At 38.9% G+C, this 19,965-nt stretch overlaps 1 protein-coding gene across 10 annotated transcripts in view; it reads left to right on the forward strand.

The window, feature by feature from the left end:
- Nucleotides 1–19,965, forward strand: part of LOC108969803 (Down syndrome cell adhesion molecule-like protein Dscam2) — a 138,771-nt gene that overhangs the window by 75,961 nt on the left and 42,845 nt on the right. For all 10 annotated transcript variants that reach the window (XR_001993425.1, XR_001993426.1, XM_018934733.1 and 7 more), the window contains 3 exons: nucleotides 977–1,181; nucleotides 17,984–18,115; nucleotides 18,588–18,737. Coding sequence is in view for 8 of the 10 variants with exons in the window: in XM_018934733.1 (XP_018790278.1) it covers nucleotides 977–1,181; nucleotides 17,984–18,115; nucleotides 18,588–18,737 (487 nt within the window). In the remaining 2 variants the exon portion in view is untranslated. The remainder of the gene's footprint in view (nucleotides 1–976; nucleotides 1,182–17,983; nucleotides 18,116–18,587; nucleotides 18,738–19,965) is intronic.

Here is a 19,965-nt window from a genome sequence, read left to right on the forward strand (position 1 = left end):
TCATATTTCTCCTATAAATGTTGCAAGTTTGAGCGGCATGTTGCTGATGCAATTTAAATGCGATAACACGTAGTCAGGCCCACAGAAATAGTACATACATATATGTACCTATCTAYCTACAGGGTTTGTCCGGAAAGTAATAGGACTGAGACAATTTAAAAAATAACCAATCGTTACAATTCCTTAAAAACTTTAAAAATAGACTCCTTCTGCGACGATCCAGCGCGATTTTCAAGCATTCTCCGGAATAGCCTTGATAGCCGAAGTGCATGCTGCTTGGATCMCCTCTGTCACCTTAGAATACTTGCCTTTCATCAGCCTTTTCAGGCAAGGAAACAAGAAAGTCTTGGGAGACCACATCTGGGCTGTGGAGTGGTTGAGGAAGCGGGATGCCGGCCTTGGTTAGGTAGCTGTAGCAGCTTCCAACCGTCTGCGATGTCTTGTCGGACCCGATTGACCCTTCGTTTCAGTCTCTTGAGGACTTACACGTAAAAGTTGGTGTTAACGGTTTGTCCAGGAGGAACACATTCATGGTGGACGATGTATTTGTTGTCAAAGAAGACAATTAGCATCGTTTTTACTTTAGATTTGCTCATTCATTAGCGACCTCTTCCCGGCCATCCAAAAAGGTCTGGTGCCCCCGAAACATACTACTTTTTGTAAAGCAACACTTGGTTAAGCCTGCTTRTTCATATCAAATGTCTCTGTCACAGATTTACCGAGTTTAACACAGAAGTTAACCGCGCACCTCACAGAAACACGTCGCCCGAAATGTTTGACCAGCCACTCTTTCGTTAGCTAAGAACGCCCTTTACCGAATCCAGTCGATGCGCGCACGCTACGAAGTACAGTCGTGCCGGAAAAAAATCAGGCCTATTACTTTTTGGACAAACCCTGTATGTAGACTACGGTGCAAAATCTTATGTAGTTGTTTGGCTAAGTGATTTTTATAGTCGTTTTTGTTATTGTTCTGCAGTTTGCCTGGCTGTTGGACTCCCAGCCGATAATGGATGTTTCGCTGCATCATCGCTTCGCCATCGGTCAGTTCGTCGATATGTCTGGCGATGTGATCAGTCACTTGAATATTTCGCATGTGCGTCCAGACGATGGCGGACTTTATAAGTGCATCGCCACCAATTCGATGGGAAGTGTGGAGCACTCGGCGAGATTGAATGTTTATGGTGAGTGCGATACATTACTGTTGATACATACCGTCATTCCTTTCTTTTACCCATAGGTTAATGTGTGAATTTTACCCATAAGAATTGTTTATTATTTTAAAATAGGAAGGTATACTATACATCCTAAATATATATACATACACACATGCATATTTATAGTAAAAGCAATGAATTTAAGAGTTGAAATAAATGCATTTTGTAAGCAGTTGAACGAAAACTATTTGAAACATTGCCATTTCTTTAACAGCAAAAGTCTGACCTTTGTTTTTTTCCACGGTTGTTTATTACACCTGAAACTATTAGATACGTGTGTAAGGTATATCAAAATGACCAGGAAAATGAGGCAAGTTGATTTTCGTTAGTATAATTATATATTTTACCATGGATTATAGAGTTTACACACTTTTGCCACCTGAAAACATTTCAATTACGATTAACAAGAGATCAGGATATACTATTCTCAATACTAATCGCTCTTTGTATTCAAGGTTATGAGTGAAAACTGCGAAGATTCAGAATAATACAAACTTGATATAGAGCTATAGAGATTTAAGAAAATAAAGTCGGGTAATTAAATTAAAGAGATTTAAAATAGCGAACTTGCTAATAGTTTGAATGGTGCCCACATAATGTTTCAAACTTTCAATTGTCCCGGTGCACATTGGTACAGATTTTTAAAATACTATATAGTATGTATGTGTGTGGATCATTCCATCCAAAATTTAAATTAAAAATTTTCTTTTTCGATTGATAGTAGTCTTAATCTCACAATAGGCATGATGCATGTTCCACAATAAAAACTGATTTTGGTCGACCTTCGATTGATTGAATTCACTATACCATCGATAAACACTGGTGGAGCTTCTTCGCCAAAAATTGAATTAGTTTCATCTATGCACTCTTTATGAGTTAATCCACGTCGAAAATTGTAAAATGTRATCGGAAAAAAATTTTGGCACTTTTTTTTTTTGGCGGAGAAGAATATTTTAAGTTACTTTAAACAATAACAATACCGTTTCTTAGTCAAAACATTTCAAGTTTCAAAAATGTCAAAATKTTCGATACAATTGTGAGTTTCCAGATTGCAACACTCATAATAACTTGAGCAAAAATTGAGACATATTGTTACATTTATTCCTTGACACCCAAGAGGTCAGTGTCTCCACTCCGGTTTCCCGACCGGGAGTGTGCAAAATTGTGATGAATACTGCTCCGTCCGGCGGCCAATAGAGTAATCTGTTCCAATTACTTGGCTGGAGGTGTAAGCTGTACCACCGCGATATGGCTTTAATCGACCGCTTGGTTGGTCTGTACTATTCATCCGGTTGACACTCTAGACGCATCCTCCAGTGCGTACAGTGCATGCACCTAAACTTGGGGGGCTCTATCTAGGCTCTAAGCTACCGGGGGTCGACAGGTCGCGAATAGCCGAACGCCCTGTAGTGGCAGGTTAGTTGCGAAATAAGTTAAAATCATTAAGAAATCCCCGACAAGGAGCGGTAGGAGTGCGACACAAAAGCTAGCACATTCGATGAAGCTCCTGTGACTGTGGCGAATCGGCACCGTCACATAAAAATATGTGTCCCCTCATCATGTTTGGATATGATGAATGGAAACAAAAACAAAATCCAGGAGCGGCGGACCCATAATGGGCGGCTTCTTGGTCAGCGGCTGATATTACAACTTGACCGGTACACAGCGCGGCGCACTGGGAGTCCCTGAATATCTTGACAGCCATGTCTGCGCTGGTGGGATGTAAAGGGTGATRTGAGCTTGCTCTGTCGGGGTGTTAGCAGCGTGATGTATCAGTAAACAGCCACTTCGGTCTCTGGTCAGGGAGTGTGCATTGGGAGCAGGAGTAGTAGCCTGCGTTGCCCCGGGTGAGCGCCGTACCGTCCTTGCTTTCCGGGACTGGTAAAGCGAAGGAAAGGCCTCAGGAAACTGGGATATAAGTATTGTCTCCGGGGGTACACCTCTTCCTGTCTATTTCGGCCCGCCCCTCTACACACGATGCCCTAGAAGAAATGGAGAATTATTTAAGAAAAKATACCAAAAGCAATAGTAGCAGTGTACATGACTGCTTGTCGAGCAATGGAACTCAAAGCTCTAGCAGTAGGATCGCAGAATAGGAACCGTCCAGGAGAACGCCGATCTTTAGTGGTCCTTGCGTCGAAGCTGATCCCTTTAGACGCGCAACGAGGTTAGTGCGATCACCGGAACAGTATCTCACCGTGGAAAGGCCTGGAAGCGAGATCGGCACCACCAGCGCTGCAAGAGAGCACGCCTCGAGAATCACTTACCCAACCAAAAGGGGACATTATGTCTCAGCTGGGAGATAACTTCAAGAGGCTATCTGAAGCAATGAAAATGCTTCAACGCTCGATCAACCATCAGATAGAGTACGACCACAATATCAAAGCAAACAAACGAAATGTGCTTTTAAAACACGCAGGAGTAGGTGCAGCACCAAATAGGCGACGCGAGGATGAGCAACTAGCGCGCAAGACTCCACCAAAGAAATAAGCAATTCAAGAACAAATGCAAAAAAAGCCCACTGCTAGCAAAATGAATGAAGGCGACGGGAAGGAAAAGGGATGAAAAAGGGGTAATGCTCTGCTCAAAACGTTCGCCTTACTAGATGCTGTGATGTTTAATACGGGAGGAGGAAATACCCTCGAGAAGAATGGCCGCGGATCGATTATAGATATTAMGTTCGCCATGTTTAGAGGCAAGAAACACTCCGTGATATCTACTAAGGATAATCAGTAGCTATCAGTCTGATAGATTGTACGACACCAATGCCGGCTCAAAAAGCTACGTGGTTGTGTGTGCTGTGACGATAGTTGCGAAAGAKCTCTCCCAAATTCAAAACTTCTGCCATGCGACCACAGCAACAATTAAGGACTGACTCACGGAAACTATGCTGCTGCTGGCCGGATAAATATCGATGGATACAACATTACAACGCAAAACTCCCTTGGCGTTATGATTGATATGATATTGAATTTCAAAGCGCATGTTGAAAAAGCCAGTAGCAAGGCAGCTACTGCTACAGCGGCCCTGTCAAGAATATGGCTAACACTGGTGGCCCTAGTCAAAGTAGGAGAGCCCTACTAGCTAAAGGAAGTCAGTCAACACTGATCTATGCGGTCCCTATATGGAGAAAAGCACTACGCCAAAACACAAATGCCAATAAGACAAAGGCAATGACAACCTATGCGCCATCAGAGTGGCCTGTGCATTCAGGTCTCACATGAAGTGACGTACGCAGGCGTACAGTAAAGTTAGATAAGACTAATTGGGCGTGATCTCGAAAGAGGTGTATCTTTAGCGGGCAATATGAATCGTGCAAGCTGCCTGGCTAAGGCAGTATCTTTTGGAAGATTCCCCCTCCGACACAAAAAAAATCCAAGAGGTCGGTATTGCAGATGRCCGTAATCGGTTTACTGCTACGTCCACAAAACGCGGAACAAGGACCAATCTTCAACTTTCCATGCTTTGCATCATATTTTTCGTATGTCGAGTAGATCAAACTTTGCTCACAATAAAGCAAACATTCTTCGGTCAATATTACTGAATGTTTATTAATAATTTTTTTTTTTTTCATTTTTAGTTTGAAGTGCTTTAAAAGCATGTATTTTAGTTTTTTTAAATTATATTTCCAATATTGGATTTTTACTTTGTAGCATCAAATATTTTAGACGATTTCCTCCTTCCTATCGAAAACGCGCTGCTCTCCTGTTAAAATACTTACATGTAAAAGCAACAAGAAAGTCATCAGAGTGAGTTGATATAAGATATTCTGACACCTCATTACCATTGTATGACCATAACTTGTTGCGAGAGAGCATACWAGTTTCCTTTCTGCGCCCATTGTCCAATTTTGTCACGGGATCCTGTTTAGTTTTAAAAATAACCATTACATGGGGAGTGGTCGATATTCAAAGCTTTAGAACTTTGTGAGATATATATACATTACTTGTTAAAGGTGAGATGCCAACTTTCTTAATAGCTTTATATCTTAATTTGGCGCTTAGTTAGTTAGCTTATACGTTCTCGTTCACCGTTTTTTGGTGTGGCAATACCCCATTTACAAAACTGTGTTCCCGATTTCATCAAGGAACTTGGTCTGTAAAAGATATGTGAATATGTATATCAAGGTAGCAGAGGTAGACGCATCGACGTACATAGGAGCYTTTTCCTTTAAAACCCGGACGAAAATGAAAATTACAAACTTCAGCGATGCTTGATGTTGGCGATTGATTTTTTTAGTACCTAAGTAACCGTTCTATAATGAACCGATTAAATGAATGACCTTCAGCCCGCTATATTGCCACACAAATAATCGGAACCTCGATTTCGTTCAGAATGCACGTACTTATTCGCGAAACTCTCCTTTTTTTCGGGAAAACAATAAATCATTAAAAAACCAAAATTTTTTTTTTAATTTTGTAGAAATTAGTGTTTTTCTTATAGTGTCGGGTGAGGTCGAGCTTTGAATTATATTTCTTAGTAAACTACAGGGTTTCTACTTAACATATGTGCTTAAACATTTTCCCCGTCTTTTCCCCCCTTTAAGAAAAGCGCGTTGAATTAGGTTGGTCACTTGCATAAAATGAGTATTGTCTTATGTATTTTTTTTTTTAATTAAATACTGAAATCTTGCTAAATTATTGTATACGGGTTGTATATAGATGGTATACAGGAGCTCTATTGAAGCCGGTGTGAAAATTGGACAATGGGCGTGGCACCGCCTACTTTCTGGTGAAATGCCATATCTCGAGACCGGATTGACCGATTTCGACAAAATTTAGAACGTAAGATTCCTTTCATATTCATATGCTACTCTGTGAAAATTCCCTTAAAGTAAGGCACCTTTGACCAATAATTGTTCAAATCCAACCAAAACTGTTCAAGCCCCTAGGTACCGAACATGTGGACCCTATACCAATAGTTGACTTTTGACCGAAAATATCGATATGATATTGAAATTCGTACAGAATCTGGCAATAGTATTTCATTCTGTCAAAAATGGGTTATAAACATTTTAGAACTTTTAGGTGACTTTATGCTGGATATATCCGCCAATATTTGGGCCAACTCAATGAAAATTGCAGAACATGTTTTATTCATAACAGTGTTCTTTGAATATAAAATAGATACAATTGCACGAAAACTTGAAACCCCCATATAACTATTACCAAGATTTTCGGACATCCGCTTGACCTTGCTCCATATGATTGGTGATTGTATGTAAGGTACCTAAATGAAACCGAGTTAAAATTTTTGGAGTATGCACTACACTATCGGCACTACATTTTATTCATATACATATATTCAAAATAAAATGTTCGGCTGCACCCAAAATTAGCAATTCCTTACTTGTTTTATTTTATTATATTCCATTATTATATTCAATCATGCATTTTTATTAATTTTCATTCATAAAATCACTTTAAATAATTTTGTCCGGTTTTTGAGACCAAATGCTCCGATTATAGCCAAGTTGACTACCGCGCGTCAGTCGTTCTTTTCGTAACGTGGCGCCAATTGGAGATTCCAAGCGAAGCCAGGTCCCTCCCCACCTGATCTTTTCAACGGAGTGAAGGGCTTCCTCTGTTTCACCCGGCTGATACTGGAGTGTTCAGAGCTGGAGTGTTTTTCTCTATACGCCAGTACAGCCGCTGTCTTTTAATTCAGTGAAMTATGTCGATGTCGTCGTGTTTCTCATACAGCTCATCGTTCCATCGAATGCGATATTCACCGTGGCCGACACGCAAAGGACCATAAATATTTCGCAAAACCTTTTTCTTCGAAAATTTTAAGGTCGATTCATCAGATGTTGTCAACGTCGAAGCCTCTGCACCATATAGCAGGACGGGAATTAGGAGTAACTCGTACAGTTTGGTTTTTTTTTTCGTCGAGAGAGGACTTTACTTTTCAATTGCTTAATCAGTCTAAAGTACACCTGTTGGCAAAAGTTATCCTGCGTTGGGTTTCGGGGCTAACATTATTGTTGTTGTTGGCAGATAGTCTCTCGGATTTCAACTCATTTCATTTAGTTTCAGATGATGAAAACAACAGTTAGATGAAGAAACTAATACTCTGCAGAGACATGTTGCAGAGTTAAAAATTACTAAAATATTTCCATAAATTTCCGAACAACGAAACTCTCTCTTCTCTGTTATGTTTTTGTCTAAGCTTCACTACAATTTGCTTTATAAAATACCGAAGTTTAAGTTGTTAATTCATTTAAAGTGAAATCATTAAAATAGTACCGTTTACCTACACTTAAGTACATATATAGACGGCTCATCCATGTGTGTATGTAATTACAAAGTTAACATTCTGTGGTTAGCTTGCTCCTATTGCCTTTGTGAAATGAAATAAAAATTGAATAAAGGAACTCCACTGTAAGAAAACAATTTCAAGTGCAGCAGAAAATCAATTTCCTCCGCTTCCTCATTATCAATTGTGCCGGCAAGCTCAAAAAAAAAAAAGGGGAAATACTAAGCTATTTGCTCCATATTACCAATCTCTGCCCTCGAGCCACACCCATTCAAACTTTATTGCTACAGTTTCTGAACATACACATCACATGCACGTGCAGAATTTGAAGATTTTTTCCAGTCCCGTCTCCGTCGATTGTACTGTGTCAAGCGTGGCTGCGGCTGCCGCATTGTGATGCTGTCATTGTTATCAGCTGAAAAACTGCTAATGATGATATAGGGCCAGGGAGCATCGGCGACAACGGCAACAACAAAGTGACACTGAACAAAACCGGAGCTTTGATAGGAGAGCGAAAGGGCATGACGATAACGGCAGTAATGATAACTCAGTAGCTGCAATGCTACCGCCATATCTCTTTTATATCCTGCTTTTCCAGACATCAGCTTGGGGAGAGAGTGCGCTGTAGTCAACCCAGTTGCTGAGTATATTTTTCACTTTTGTATATATGTTCGTATGCATCACTATGTCCTTGCATCAGTAGTTCTGCTTATTGCAGACACTTTCAGATCTCTAATGAGGGCACTACTTTGCCGTTGCCACTTACATATTTATATGTGTTCACGTAACTTCCTCCTCAACCTTGCCCTTTCTCTAGCGCTAAACTCCGTTTATCCTCCCCACATCCCATTATACTTATGGCATAACACATGCACATTTATTTGGCGCTCGGTTGTGGACTGGCCTTTTTTTTTATCAACTTTTGCTGCTTTGGTTTTACAGCCCCAGATTATTGCTGCTGTCGTTKATATTGCTTTTGTGTTTTTTGCCAGAATACCAGCGAACATTGATTGGAAATATTGTACGGCCCAAGTCTACCCGAAGTGGAAATAGAATGTCATAAAAATGCCGGAGAGCAACAATATTCGACAAGCGGCGAGTTTTCAACACACACTCCACTTCATTAATACACTCACGGATCGAAACACACATACTCGTATGTACTGATGTATGTGTATGAATAGTATGAATATGTGCACTTGTACCAAGACGACACTGGCATGGAAATCTCTATCGTTTGTTGTTGGAAGATTTCGTGCAGATATGTTCTATTCATAGAGATAGATATTGGGCAAAAAATTGTTGAGTTAGCGAAATTCCGAAATAAACAACAACAATTTAATGGAAAATTTTGCAAGGGTATTAAATTTGAGAAGCCTTTTCATGTACCAAATGAAGATAAAGACCCAAAGCATTGTATCAATGTTTCCATATCATCCAGTCAAGACTTGACCCAATAGAACATCTCTGGAGTGACGTTGAAAGAACCGTCAGTATCAGAAATTTCCTAAATATAAATATACAATTTTGAATAGAAARAGCTGCGCAGCTAAATACTAACACCAAGTAAAGGAGGATAAAAAGTAAAGCTCGAAATTGATTAAATTTGTTATAGGTTAAAGTATGTTGTTTTTGATCTTATCGACATTGTTTCTTTTTAGTTTTSTGATGATATTGACGATCGTTAAAATATATTTCGGTTTGGCAWTTTGCCATTCCTTTGAACAGAAAAATTCTGTAATTTATTTGATTGGCGACACCTCTTATACAGAGGCAGTACTTACTTTCAGCGTATACACACACGTACATATTCGGCTTGACAAGCATTAGAAAGATTTTTCAACCAATACAATCACATTTATGTGTTAATATTTATAGTTCGTGAGTCGGTTGTTGCTGGGCTAATTTGGGTATTTCCACTGATACACTCATACCCACAATTATATCCAGATAGATAGATGATAAAATATACATAGTTGTCCAACGAGTGAGTATATCAACCAACTACTGCTTGTGCCAATCAAGTGCAAACTTATACATGCGCAGCAGTGCGAAGAGATACCTGACTGACTGTTCGATTCTGTTCATAACCATCTGATTTTGATACTCCATACCAATACATTGTAGYTACACAGTCACCGCAGACGGTCGCTTGTAAAAAGTAGAATCTCAGATCTGAACACATTTAGAGTTTGCATTCATGCGGCAAATGAGGTAAAATAAGCGAAGCATTGCCGAGTTGTGACGACGAAATCGATTTTATTCACTAATATGCCAGTGCACAGTGCCTTATGTGTTCATGTGAGTTTTGTTCCTTTCATAAGGAAATAGGGACTTTGGAGTGTGATGCGGAGGAATATCTTTGTAGAGAAATATGGGAGTATCGTGTGCGCTGTGTCTAGTTGAATTACTTGCGACTCAATTTTCATGATTTCTGTTTTTTGGAATGTTCAGCTGAAATACCCTGAAACACTCATTATGCTACAAAAAGCTGCGTGTTGATGTCGTTGTGTTATGTTATTTGAGGTCCCACGGTTTCATCTAATACATGTATACATTGGATTTTCCCCAGTTTTTCGAGACTGGCATCTTAAAAAAATAAGACTTTTTAATAAAATTTCGCTTGAAAACCTATTCATTGAAATATATTTTTCAGTGTCAATTGTGCCAAAATGCCAGTATACGCTTGTCTTTCTGAACTTGAGCTAAGTCACTTAAATGTTAGGTAGAACAACCAAATACCAAGATTTAAAAATATAAAACTGGTCGCGAAGAAAATTTTAAATTCTGTATGAATATTTTTTTGGCGAGTTTTCATTATTTGGTAACTTTGATTTTGTTATTCGAATTTATTACTTTTTTTCRCAAATAAACTTCTTCACAAATGTCGTAAGTTTTGGCATAAAGACTTTGTAGATTTTCGGAACAGATTTGTCAATATCGCAGAATCCAAGAGTGTGTGTAGACTTTTTTTGTTGACTGTAGGTTGACTTTGCCTGTGTACTATTTGAGATGGTTGTTAACGATTTAATTTCTTTTAAACTTCAAAATACGTGAAGAATTCTCAGAGAAATCAAAAACAGATRCTTTTTGCGACGATCTACTTAATTAACTTCCCTAATTTCATTAGGGAAGGAAAAAGTCTTAAACCAGTGGTTAAATGTAACTGAAATTTTAGTAAGAGGGACGAACCGTTTTTCTACCCGTCCGTCAGTGCGAGCTGCAGCTTCAGTGAAACTGAGATATCTTGATGAAACTGGGTGCACTTTGGTGAAACAGGTAAGGAAGAACTAAGTTCGGATAGAACGGAACGTTTAACGTTAACGAAATACTTTAAGGTGTAACACTAATCATATACACAAGAAAGCCAGCCGGATGTTCCAAAATCCTTATAATGGTTATACAGGGGCTAAACCAAGTCTTCRCTCCAATGTATCTATCTTAGGCACAAAGATGCATTGTTATGAGTAAAACACACTCTCTTATTTTCATTTAGATAATTCACTTATTGGCCGATAAATGCGGTACAAAGTCACCCGATGGTTAGAAAATCATTAAATTAAGTATATCCCTTAATTTAAGTAATATGTATCACACAATGAGCGACATTTTCAATCAAAAGTCAAAGAACAGTTTTTATTGGGCTTAAACAATATTGGTCATAAGGTGGCAGACACAAAGACGTTATCCGTTCAAAGTTCTATCCCCTTATATTAATTGCTTCKTGATTTGTGTACTGTAACTGAACGAAGTACACAAATCAAGAAAACTGAACGAAGGATAATGAAGCCATCTGTAGAAGTTCACACAAGTGAGGAAAGTTCTCTGATCGCCATTCACTTGGGAGTGGCCAGAAACGATTCTTTTACATATGACTCAAGCAGCTCACGACTTCCGGTYCTTGACCAAGTATCCTCTGGGTAGCCTAAGAACATCCGTTTGAAGGCGAGCTAAATTGAGAAGGCGAAACATATAGGGTTGTGAGCTGGGTTTGGGACCCGCCAAGTAAAAAAAACCACCCCAATGAAAACCAACCCCAATGATGCCGACCATGGCAAACGAAATAAGGACTATGAATTGAGGGCATGCACCTGGAATGTCCGGTCCCTTAATTGGTCAGATGCCGCTGCCCAGCTGGTTGATGTCCTCGTAAAAATAAAGGCTGACATCACCGCCGTCCAAGAAACGCGATGGACGGGACAAGGACAGAGACGAGTAGGTCCTTGTGGCATTTCCTACAGTGGCCATATAAAGGAGCGCAAGTTTGGTGTGGGATTCGYGCCCCAATCCTCATCAAAGCGAGGTTCTTCAACATATCGCTGATTTGCGCCCACGCCCCAACGGAAGAGGAAGACGATATGACCAAGGATGCCTTTTATGAGTGCTTGGAAGGCACTTATGAGAGCTGCTCCCGCCATGCATGTCATGCATGAAGCAAGAAGGTATCTCCTCCTCCCCAGAAAACATCCCCAAATGGGTTGAGGCTGATCGGCTTCGCCGGGGCCCGAAATATGGTTATCTGTAGTACTAGATTCCAGCATAAGAAAATATATTAAGCTACCTGGCTGTCTCCGCATCGAAAAACCACCAACCAGATTGATCATGTTGTGATGGACGGAAGACACGTCTCCAGTGTTTTAGATGTGCGTGTGGCTCTCACGTCATTGTTGACAGTCATAGCTTAGAAGTTGTAGATAATTTCATCTATCTTGGAACCAGCGTAAACACCACCAACAATGTCTGCCTAGAAATTCAACGCAGGATAACTCTTGCCAACAGGTGCTACTTCGGACTGAGTAGGCAATTGAGAAGCAAAGTCCTTTCTCGACAAACAAAAACACAACTCTATAAGGCACTCATAATTCCCGTCCTGCTATGTGGTGCAGAGGCTTGGATGAGTCGACGTTGCGAGTTTCCGACAGAAAAGTTCTGCGAAAGATTTATGGTCTTTTGCGCGTTGGCTACGGCAAATATCGTTTTCGATGGAACGATGAGCTGTATGAGATATATGACGACGCTGGCTAGGTCATGTTGTCCGGATGGACGAAAACACTCCAGCTCTGAAAGAATTCGACGCAGTACCCGCCGGGGGAAGCAGAGGAAGACAAAGACGTCCACTCCGTTGGAAGGACCAAGTGGGGAAGGACCTGGCTTCACTTGGAATATCTAATTGGCGCCACGTAGCGAAAAGRAAAAACGACTGGCGCGCGGTTGTTAACTCGGCTATAATCGCGTAAGCGGTGACTACGTCAATCGAGAACAAGAAACTGAACGAAGCAAGTGGAATTAAAAATAGTGCTATATAGGAAGTAGTATTTGTCCGATTTCATCCATTTTTACAACGTGATATAGGAATATGAAAAGARTGACACGTTTTAAATTTTGTCGAAATCGGTGAGGTCGCGTCACCAAAGAATGGGCGATGCCACGCCCATCGTCCAACTTTCCCACTGGCTTTCATAGAGCTCTCAATACCATCTCAGTGGTAAAATTTAATGACGTATTTAGTTACTGATTTATCGTGCTTTTAGTAGTGTGTAACATTACCGTTAAATGACAAGTAAGCGGAATTAATATTCGATGTCATCCGTTTTTACTCTATCATTATAAATTTTTATAGAATTTGTATTCAGCAAATTTAATTCTTGTAGCTTAAATAGTTTAGGAGATATGTAAATTAAACTTCTTAGAGGGCGGTGTCACTCCCACCTTTTCTTCTTGCTCACTGGTGTTCCTTGCTACTGCGATCATCTCTACCATATTACATTTTTATAATTTAATTTAGTGCTTAGTTATGGCACTTTACAGGTTTTTGGTTAATGGCGATTGGTGGGTTTGGGCCCATCAACGATCTCGAATTTTGTTTTGTACTAAGGAACTCACTTAACTAAGCARTTTAAGATATAGAACTAGGGTATGGCGGAGGGATTCGCGGTAAACTGGAACACATGTGGTCCCGCGATATAAAGGGTTTAATGTACATATCTCCCGCACACCACTTAAGCTACAATAGCCAAATWAACGTAGGGAAATTTCATTTTACCGAAAATATCGGTCAATGTGTGAGATATATAACCTAAACTTGGAGATAATCCTTTCTGATAACTGTATATCCGTGTGAAAAATTGATTGAAATGGGTTTCCTTAGCTTCTATATGTCTAATAGAAAAATTTACATACGTAAGAGACTTTATATCGCATATAACGTCCAATATAAGAGTTATCTTAATAAAATAGAGAGAGCTTGTTTTACTCTTCACAGTGTATTTCTGTGCCTAAAATAGGCAAAATTGTGCGAAATCTTGACCTAGCTCCCATAAAACTATTATCAATTATTATACGTGAGGTTACTTGATGAAACCCCTTGAGTATTTTACTAGTCTGTGGTACGTAGTTTTGGTGAAATTGGTGTTGATATCGCTAATAAAGCATTTCGATCCTCTGATTGACTTTTTCCACATTAACTTAATATATTAAAATTAGCCTCTTCAGTCGAGTTAATAGCACCTACATATCACTCATTTAAGATGTTTTCAATATGATTTTAGCTGATGCGAACTAAATAAATAAAGCTAAGTCTGAATCTTTCCAATATTTTTAGTATAATGTTTTGCCCCCACCTGAAAGAACTACCCGAGCTTTGAGTCTTGCAGTTGCAAGATTATAAAATGATTAAAATTTTGTTCAAAATAAGTTTTGAGCTTTTTTTATAAGTCAGAGTTCCAACTGTTTTTAAAGTAAGAATAAAGTTTCCACAATAAAATTGTGCTAACCAAAAACTGTTCTGTTTTGGGTTAATTTTTCTAAGGAATATATTTCTCAAATACTTTTGTACTCTCAATGCACTGTACATATTTACAAAGCGCTCAAATCTCCAATCAAAACAGATAAGATCATTTAAATTAGAAGTAACGCATTTGAAATTTAATAATGGCGTCAGCCAACTGATTAATCCAATTTGAGGAATTATACTTTTTTTACACTATGATTAATTAATTTTCCTTATAATCGGACATCAAATCCTTTCAGTCAATCTAATTTTCATCACAACCCAAATTTGCGATAATTAAAAACGTGGCAATGCATTAATAAGATAATGAATAACTTCGCCCAATTCACCACTCTGACGCTATGAAGTGAAGTGAACATTGTGACGCTAACAACAACGACCACCAAACGCACATAGCACACTCACGCAGACCTATATATTAGTGCAAAGCTCATTATTTGTCGGACCAAGCGGGAAACAATTGTTTATGTACAAGCCATTATTTCTCATGCGTGAGAATGCGTGGGTGTATGGTTAAGTAGATAATGCACATCTCCTGGCAACAGCGGCTGTGAGTAAATTCATAGAAGAGAAAATGCATATTTTATGACAAAAGTGATTGTGTGGGAGTGTGTGTATTGGTGGCGTTCATAATTTATTCCTACTGAATGATATTATGGTTTTAGCTTTATTGTGCATGAGTTAGTACATGGCCATATACATAAGTATGTAGTTATGCATATGTGCTAAATAGCAAACAAACAAACCGAGCGTCAAAGTGTGGGTGTGGGCTTATGCGAATRTGTGTAACCATTTAAGTAAACTAATTGCGAATTTCGCATTATTTGCATTGCATTTGCTCTTACATATGTGTGTTTGTATTAGTTTAGCGTGTTTGCTTATCTGCTGGGGACACATGGAGTCATACATAAATTATTGATATGCGCATTCTAGCAATGAATGTAAATTAGTGAAATGCCTTGCGCCTAAATTTATGCCACTAAACAAAAGTGGGACGACAACCGATGGTTGTTTCTCAACTTGTCGTTTCTAGCCGGCGCTTGCTTTGTTTGTTGCTGGAAATGCAATAAAATGTTATCTCTACAAAGCTTATGTCCTGGAAGACAAAATGTTGGTTGAAGGAATTATTACTGTGTTATGAAAGAAATATATATTTAGTACGATATTTTTGGTGCAAAAGATTTGTAATTAAAACACATGTACAAAGTTTCATATTAAGAAATTTCAAAAAGAACATTTTKAGTGTTTTTAAGAGAAAACTTTAATATATCTTTGAGAAAGGATTCCTATAAGCTAAAATCTAATGCAATATTTCATGCATAGCGTACACATTTTAGCATCGCACCTTTAAAATGTCTGAAATATAACCGTGGTGAACCAAGTCTTGCCTCATACACAAGCAGAGATGCATCTTAAATATCATTTATGTGTAGTAGTCTCACTTGAGAGTGATGGTGAATTTTTATTATTCTCTGGAGAACCTAGAAATTAAAATGAAACGTACGAGCATGGACGGTCCTTCCTAACTCGAATGACCATAATCCACAAAAAGCTTCGAGTTATAAATTTGTATGAAATTTTACTTTTACTGCCAATTCAAGAGTTCGAGTTATGAAAGCTCATCTGTAATACAACCATACATATATACCCTGACCAGGGCAAGCGTTGCTGTGGCTAAGATATACATTGAATAATATTTTAGTAAATTATTTAAACCAGTAAAATTAAATTATTTACGAATAAAGGAGAAAACGTTATTGTCGGTATCAAAAGTTTGAGCGTGAGGGTCAATTTTGAAAGTTATTGATACAAATATTTGTCACTAGAAAAAAGTAGAAAGTTTCCGTTTGGATATATTTCTTTTTGGAATTTTTTAACAAATTACTTAACAATTTATTACATATCTTCTTTTTCTTCTTGATTGGCGTAGTCACCGCTTACGMGATTATAGCCGAGTTAACAACAGCGCGCCAGTCGTTTCTTCTTTTCGCTACGTGGCGCCAATTAGATATTCCAAGTGAAGCCAGGTCTTTCTCCACTTGGACCTTCCAACGGAGTGGAGGTCTTCCTCTTCCTCTGCTTCCCCCGGTGGGTACAGCGTCGAATACTTTCAGAGCTGAAGTGTTTTCGTCCATCCGGACAACATGACCTAGCCAGCGTAGCCGCTAGAATTTTTCTCTCGAAAACTCGCAACGTCGACTCATCAGTTGTTGTCATCGTCCAAGCCTCTGCACCATATAGCAGGACGGGAATTATGAGTGACTTATAGANCTTATAGAGTTTGGTTTTTGTTTGTCGAGAGAGGACTTTGATTCTCAATTGCCTACTCAGTTCGAAGTAGCACCTTTTGGCAAGAGTTATCCTGCGTTGGATTTCTAGGCTGACATTGTTGGTGGTGTTTACGCTGGTTCCAAGATAGACGAAATTATCTACAACTTYTTAGCTATGACTGTCAACAGGGACGTGAGTGCCAAGTCGCGAGTACGACGACTGTTTATTTGATGACAGGAGATATTTCGTCYTGCCCTCGTTCACTGCCAGACCCATTTGTGTTGCTTCCTTGTCCAGTCTGGGGAAAGCAGAACTAACAGAGTGGGTGTTGAGGCCGCTGATATCAATATCATCGGCATGCGCCAGCAGCTGTACACTCTTATAGATGATGGTACCTTCTCTATTTAGTTCTGCAGCTCGAACTATTTTCTCCAGAAGCAGGTTGAAAAAGTTGATAAGGAATCGCCTTGTCTGAAATCTCGTTTGATATCGAACGGCTCGGAGAGGTCCTTTCCGATTCTGACGGAGCTTTTTGTGCTGCTCAAGGTCAGCTTTGTTATATATACATATACATATATATTGCTATAGAGTATAACAGTTTTTTTCACCCAGCAGTTGCATGTATCACTTAACACTAATCGAGATAGTTATATAGAGTTATCTGTATACATATATATAAATGATCAGGATGACAAGACGAGTTCAAATCCGCGTGGTGTCTGTCTGTCCATTCGCCCGTGCAAGTCTTGAGTATCTAATGTAATTTGGTGTAGATGTTATTTGGCAAAAATGAAGGACGAGTAGTTGGGTGTAATCGGACTAGTGCCACGCCCACAAACGCCATTAAAGGAACCAAATTAATTTTCAAACTGCAATTTGGTACAGAAAAGCGGAGTAGCAAGARCACTTTTGGGCTAAAAGTTTTGAAAAAGTAGGCGTGACTTGCATCCTATTGTGTAGGTTTAATGTATATATGTATCTCTCAAACCGTTCAAGCTATGACTCAGTGTGAGTATAGAGGAAATCGGACTACGACAAAACCTTCTTCCCCTATAATACAATTTTAAATTACTTTGATTCKTGCAGTTCCCGGTAAAACTTTGTACGAGTAGGGCCTTTGAAGTATGTCGTCTTATGACCAAAAATTGTTCACATTGAACAAAATTTCCATATACCTAATATAAAGATTTTCAAACTATAATATAATATAAAATTTTGCCAAAAACTATGTATTAGAATTTAGTAGACTTTGATATTTAAAAGTTGCAAGAGTATAAAATGTTCGGTTACATCCGATATAGCCCTTCCTTACTCTTTTATATGTAGATTATTATTCAGTCGTATAATTTGTTTATCATTGGCAGAATTTTTCAATTGATAATATTTTAATAGTTTAAATATATTCTGCAAAATACTTAACTAAAATCGTTCTTTCCCGTTTATTTTCTTGCAGGTCCGCCATATGTACGCGCCATTGGTCCCATAAAAGCTGTCTCCGGCGAAGATATAATTGTTCATTGTCCATTTTCCGGTTATCCAATCGAGCAAATTAGATGGGAGAAAGGACATCAGGAATTGACATCAAGTAAGACAAATTGTCGTCGAACGTGCACATTCTCATGTTCAACATCCATATAGTAGATATATACACATTGTACAGTTATAGTGTTGCTACATTACATGCAGCAGAGCAACTAACAAAGTATAGTGACAAAGAGTAAACACTCAGAGATGACAGCGCGAAGTGTTAAAGCAGTGCAATAACGCATTAACGCTTTCGCAATCTCATTTTTGCCTTTGTTGGTCCAGCACATTGTTCCTCCGGACTTTTATTTTCAATACTGCTGTCTGTTTGTTCAGGATTTTGTGATCAAAYGCAGTTTCCAATGTGATAGTTTTAGCGTTCGCTGCCATAACTTTACGAGCGCTTTAGATATTTTCATTTTTTCACTCCACATTGTTTGGCAGCTCCAGCTTAGCACTTACCGTTTAAGTGCACACACACATATGCTTTTTGCTTTACCGGTATTTTATTGTACTGAATTTTCTATTTGCAGACTCACACTACTTGCTGTCACCGGTGCAGCRGGGCGGCTATCTTGTCATCAAGGATGTCGAACCGACCCGTGATCAGGGCATGTACACGTGCATTGTAAGGAGTCGGGCTGGAGAGGAGGCTCGCCGCGATATGCAACTAAATGTAAACAGTAAGTAGGAAAGACTAAGGATAGATATGATGAAAACTTAAAGTAAATTATGTGAATAGTATTTATCTGATCCTGGTTGTTAATAGAATTTAAAGAGAACTCGCCTACGTGATAAAGATATCGTATCTTAAAAAAGTATGACAAACAATTTCAATAAAAATAATTTTGTGGAAATTTTGAAAATGAAAACTATTGAAGTAATGAATTTAGAATTTTCGTACTGAGATTTTTTTATCCTCTACACATAAATTTCTTTGTAGAAGCTTTCTCTATTTTTTGAGAAATCAAACCGGTTTTGATCAAAATTTTACAATAAACAGGAAAGAAGGGCTAAGTTTGGACTAAACCAGTGCATTGTTGGAGAAACAGGTTTGCAGAAATTTTTTAAGAACGCTCGATCTTCCCTCAGACATCTATGCATATACCTCTCTGATATACACCCTTTCTTCATCACTGACCAATACTGACATACATCTATGCATATATCGTGTAATGTCAGCCTGTAAAACAGCTAGAGGTTGTGCGAAAATAATTCTCGTTACAGATCAGATACAACTGAGACAAGGAGCTTTTTACATTTGAGTTCGTCGGCTCTGCGGTTTTCAGKGATTTCGCTATGACCAGGCCCCTAATTAACTCGGATATTGAAGTAGCTTAATTCTAAACTTTGAACACATAGTGAGCTCAATGCTGGTACAGCCGTTCGGCTCTCAGAGTAATTGCTCACATCCCTCACCTTCTACCCTAAATGTTGGGCATCCATGAAACCTTTTTATCAGAATAAATTYATTCTACCAGCAAATGGAAAGCGATAGTTTCCCAATGATAGGAGAAGGTCTTCTATGAATTTATACCGTCTGATGTAGACTAGACTATAGCTGCATCTGTCCGTTCATTTGGATCTCACGTTGGGGTACACCTGAGGTGAGCTCGTAGGAGGTAATTCGAAAATTGTCTGTCTCTGTCAGTAGTGACGATTTTAGGCCAACGTCGGCTTCGTGTTTTTCCTTGGCCAAGATCGCTTTTGTGCGCTGGAGACTAATCTGAAACATCTTCAACAAACACCTCTCAAACTACGCTATTACGGCTTCAACATCAATTACGAATCGTTCATCTTTGARCCTGCGCACCGAGTATAGATGGTGATAGTTATACTTGTAGTTGATATTCACTAAGGTAGTAGTCTAGTAACTTAAGAATATTTTCATGACTTCTTTGGAGGGTGGTT

This window comes from Bactrocera latifrons, unplaced genomic scaffold (genome assembly GCF_001853355.1).
Source record: "Bactrocera latifrons isolate USDA-ARS-PBARC rearing strain unplaced genomic scaffold, ASM185335v1 scaffold_266, whole genome shotgun sequence".
NCBI lineage: Eukaryota > Metazoa > Arthropoda > Insecta > Diptera > Tephritidae > Bactrocera > Bactrocera latifrons.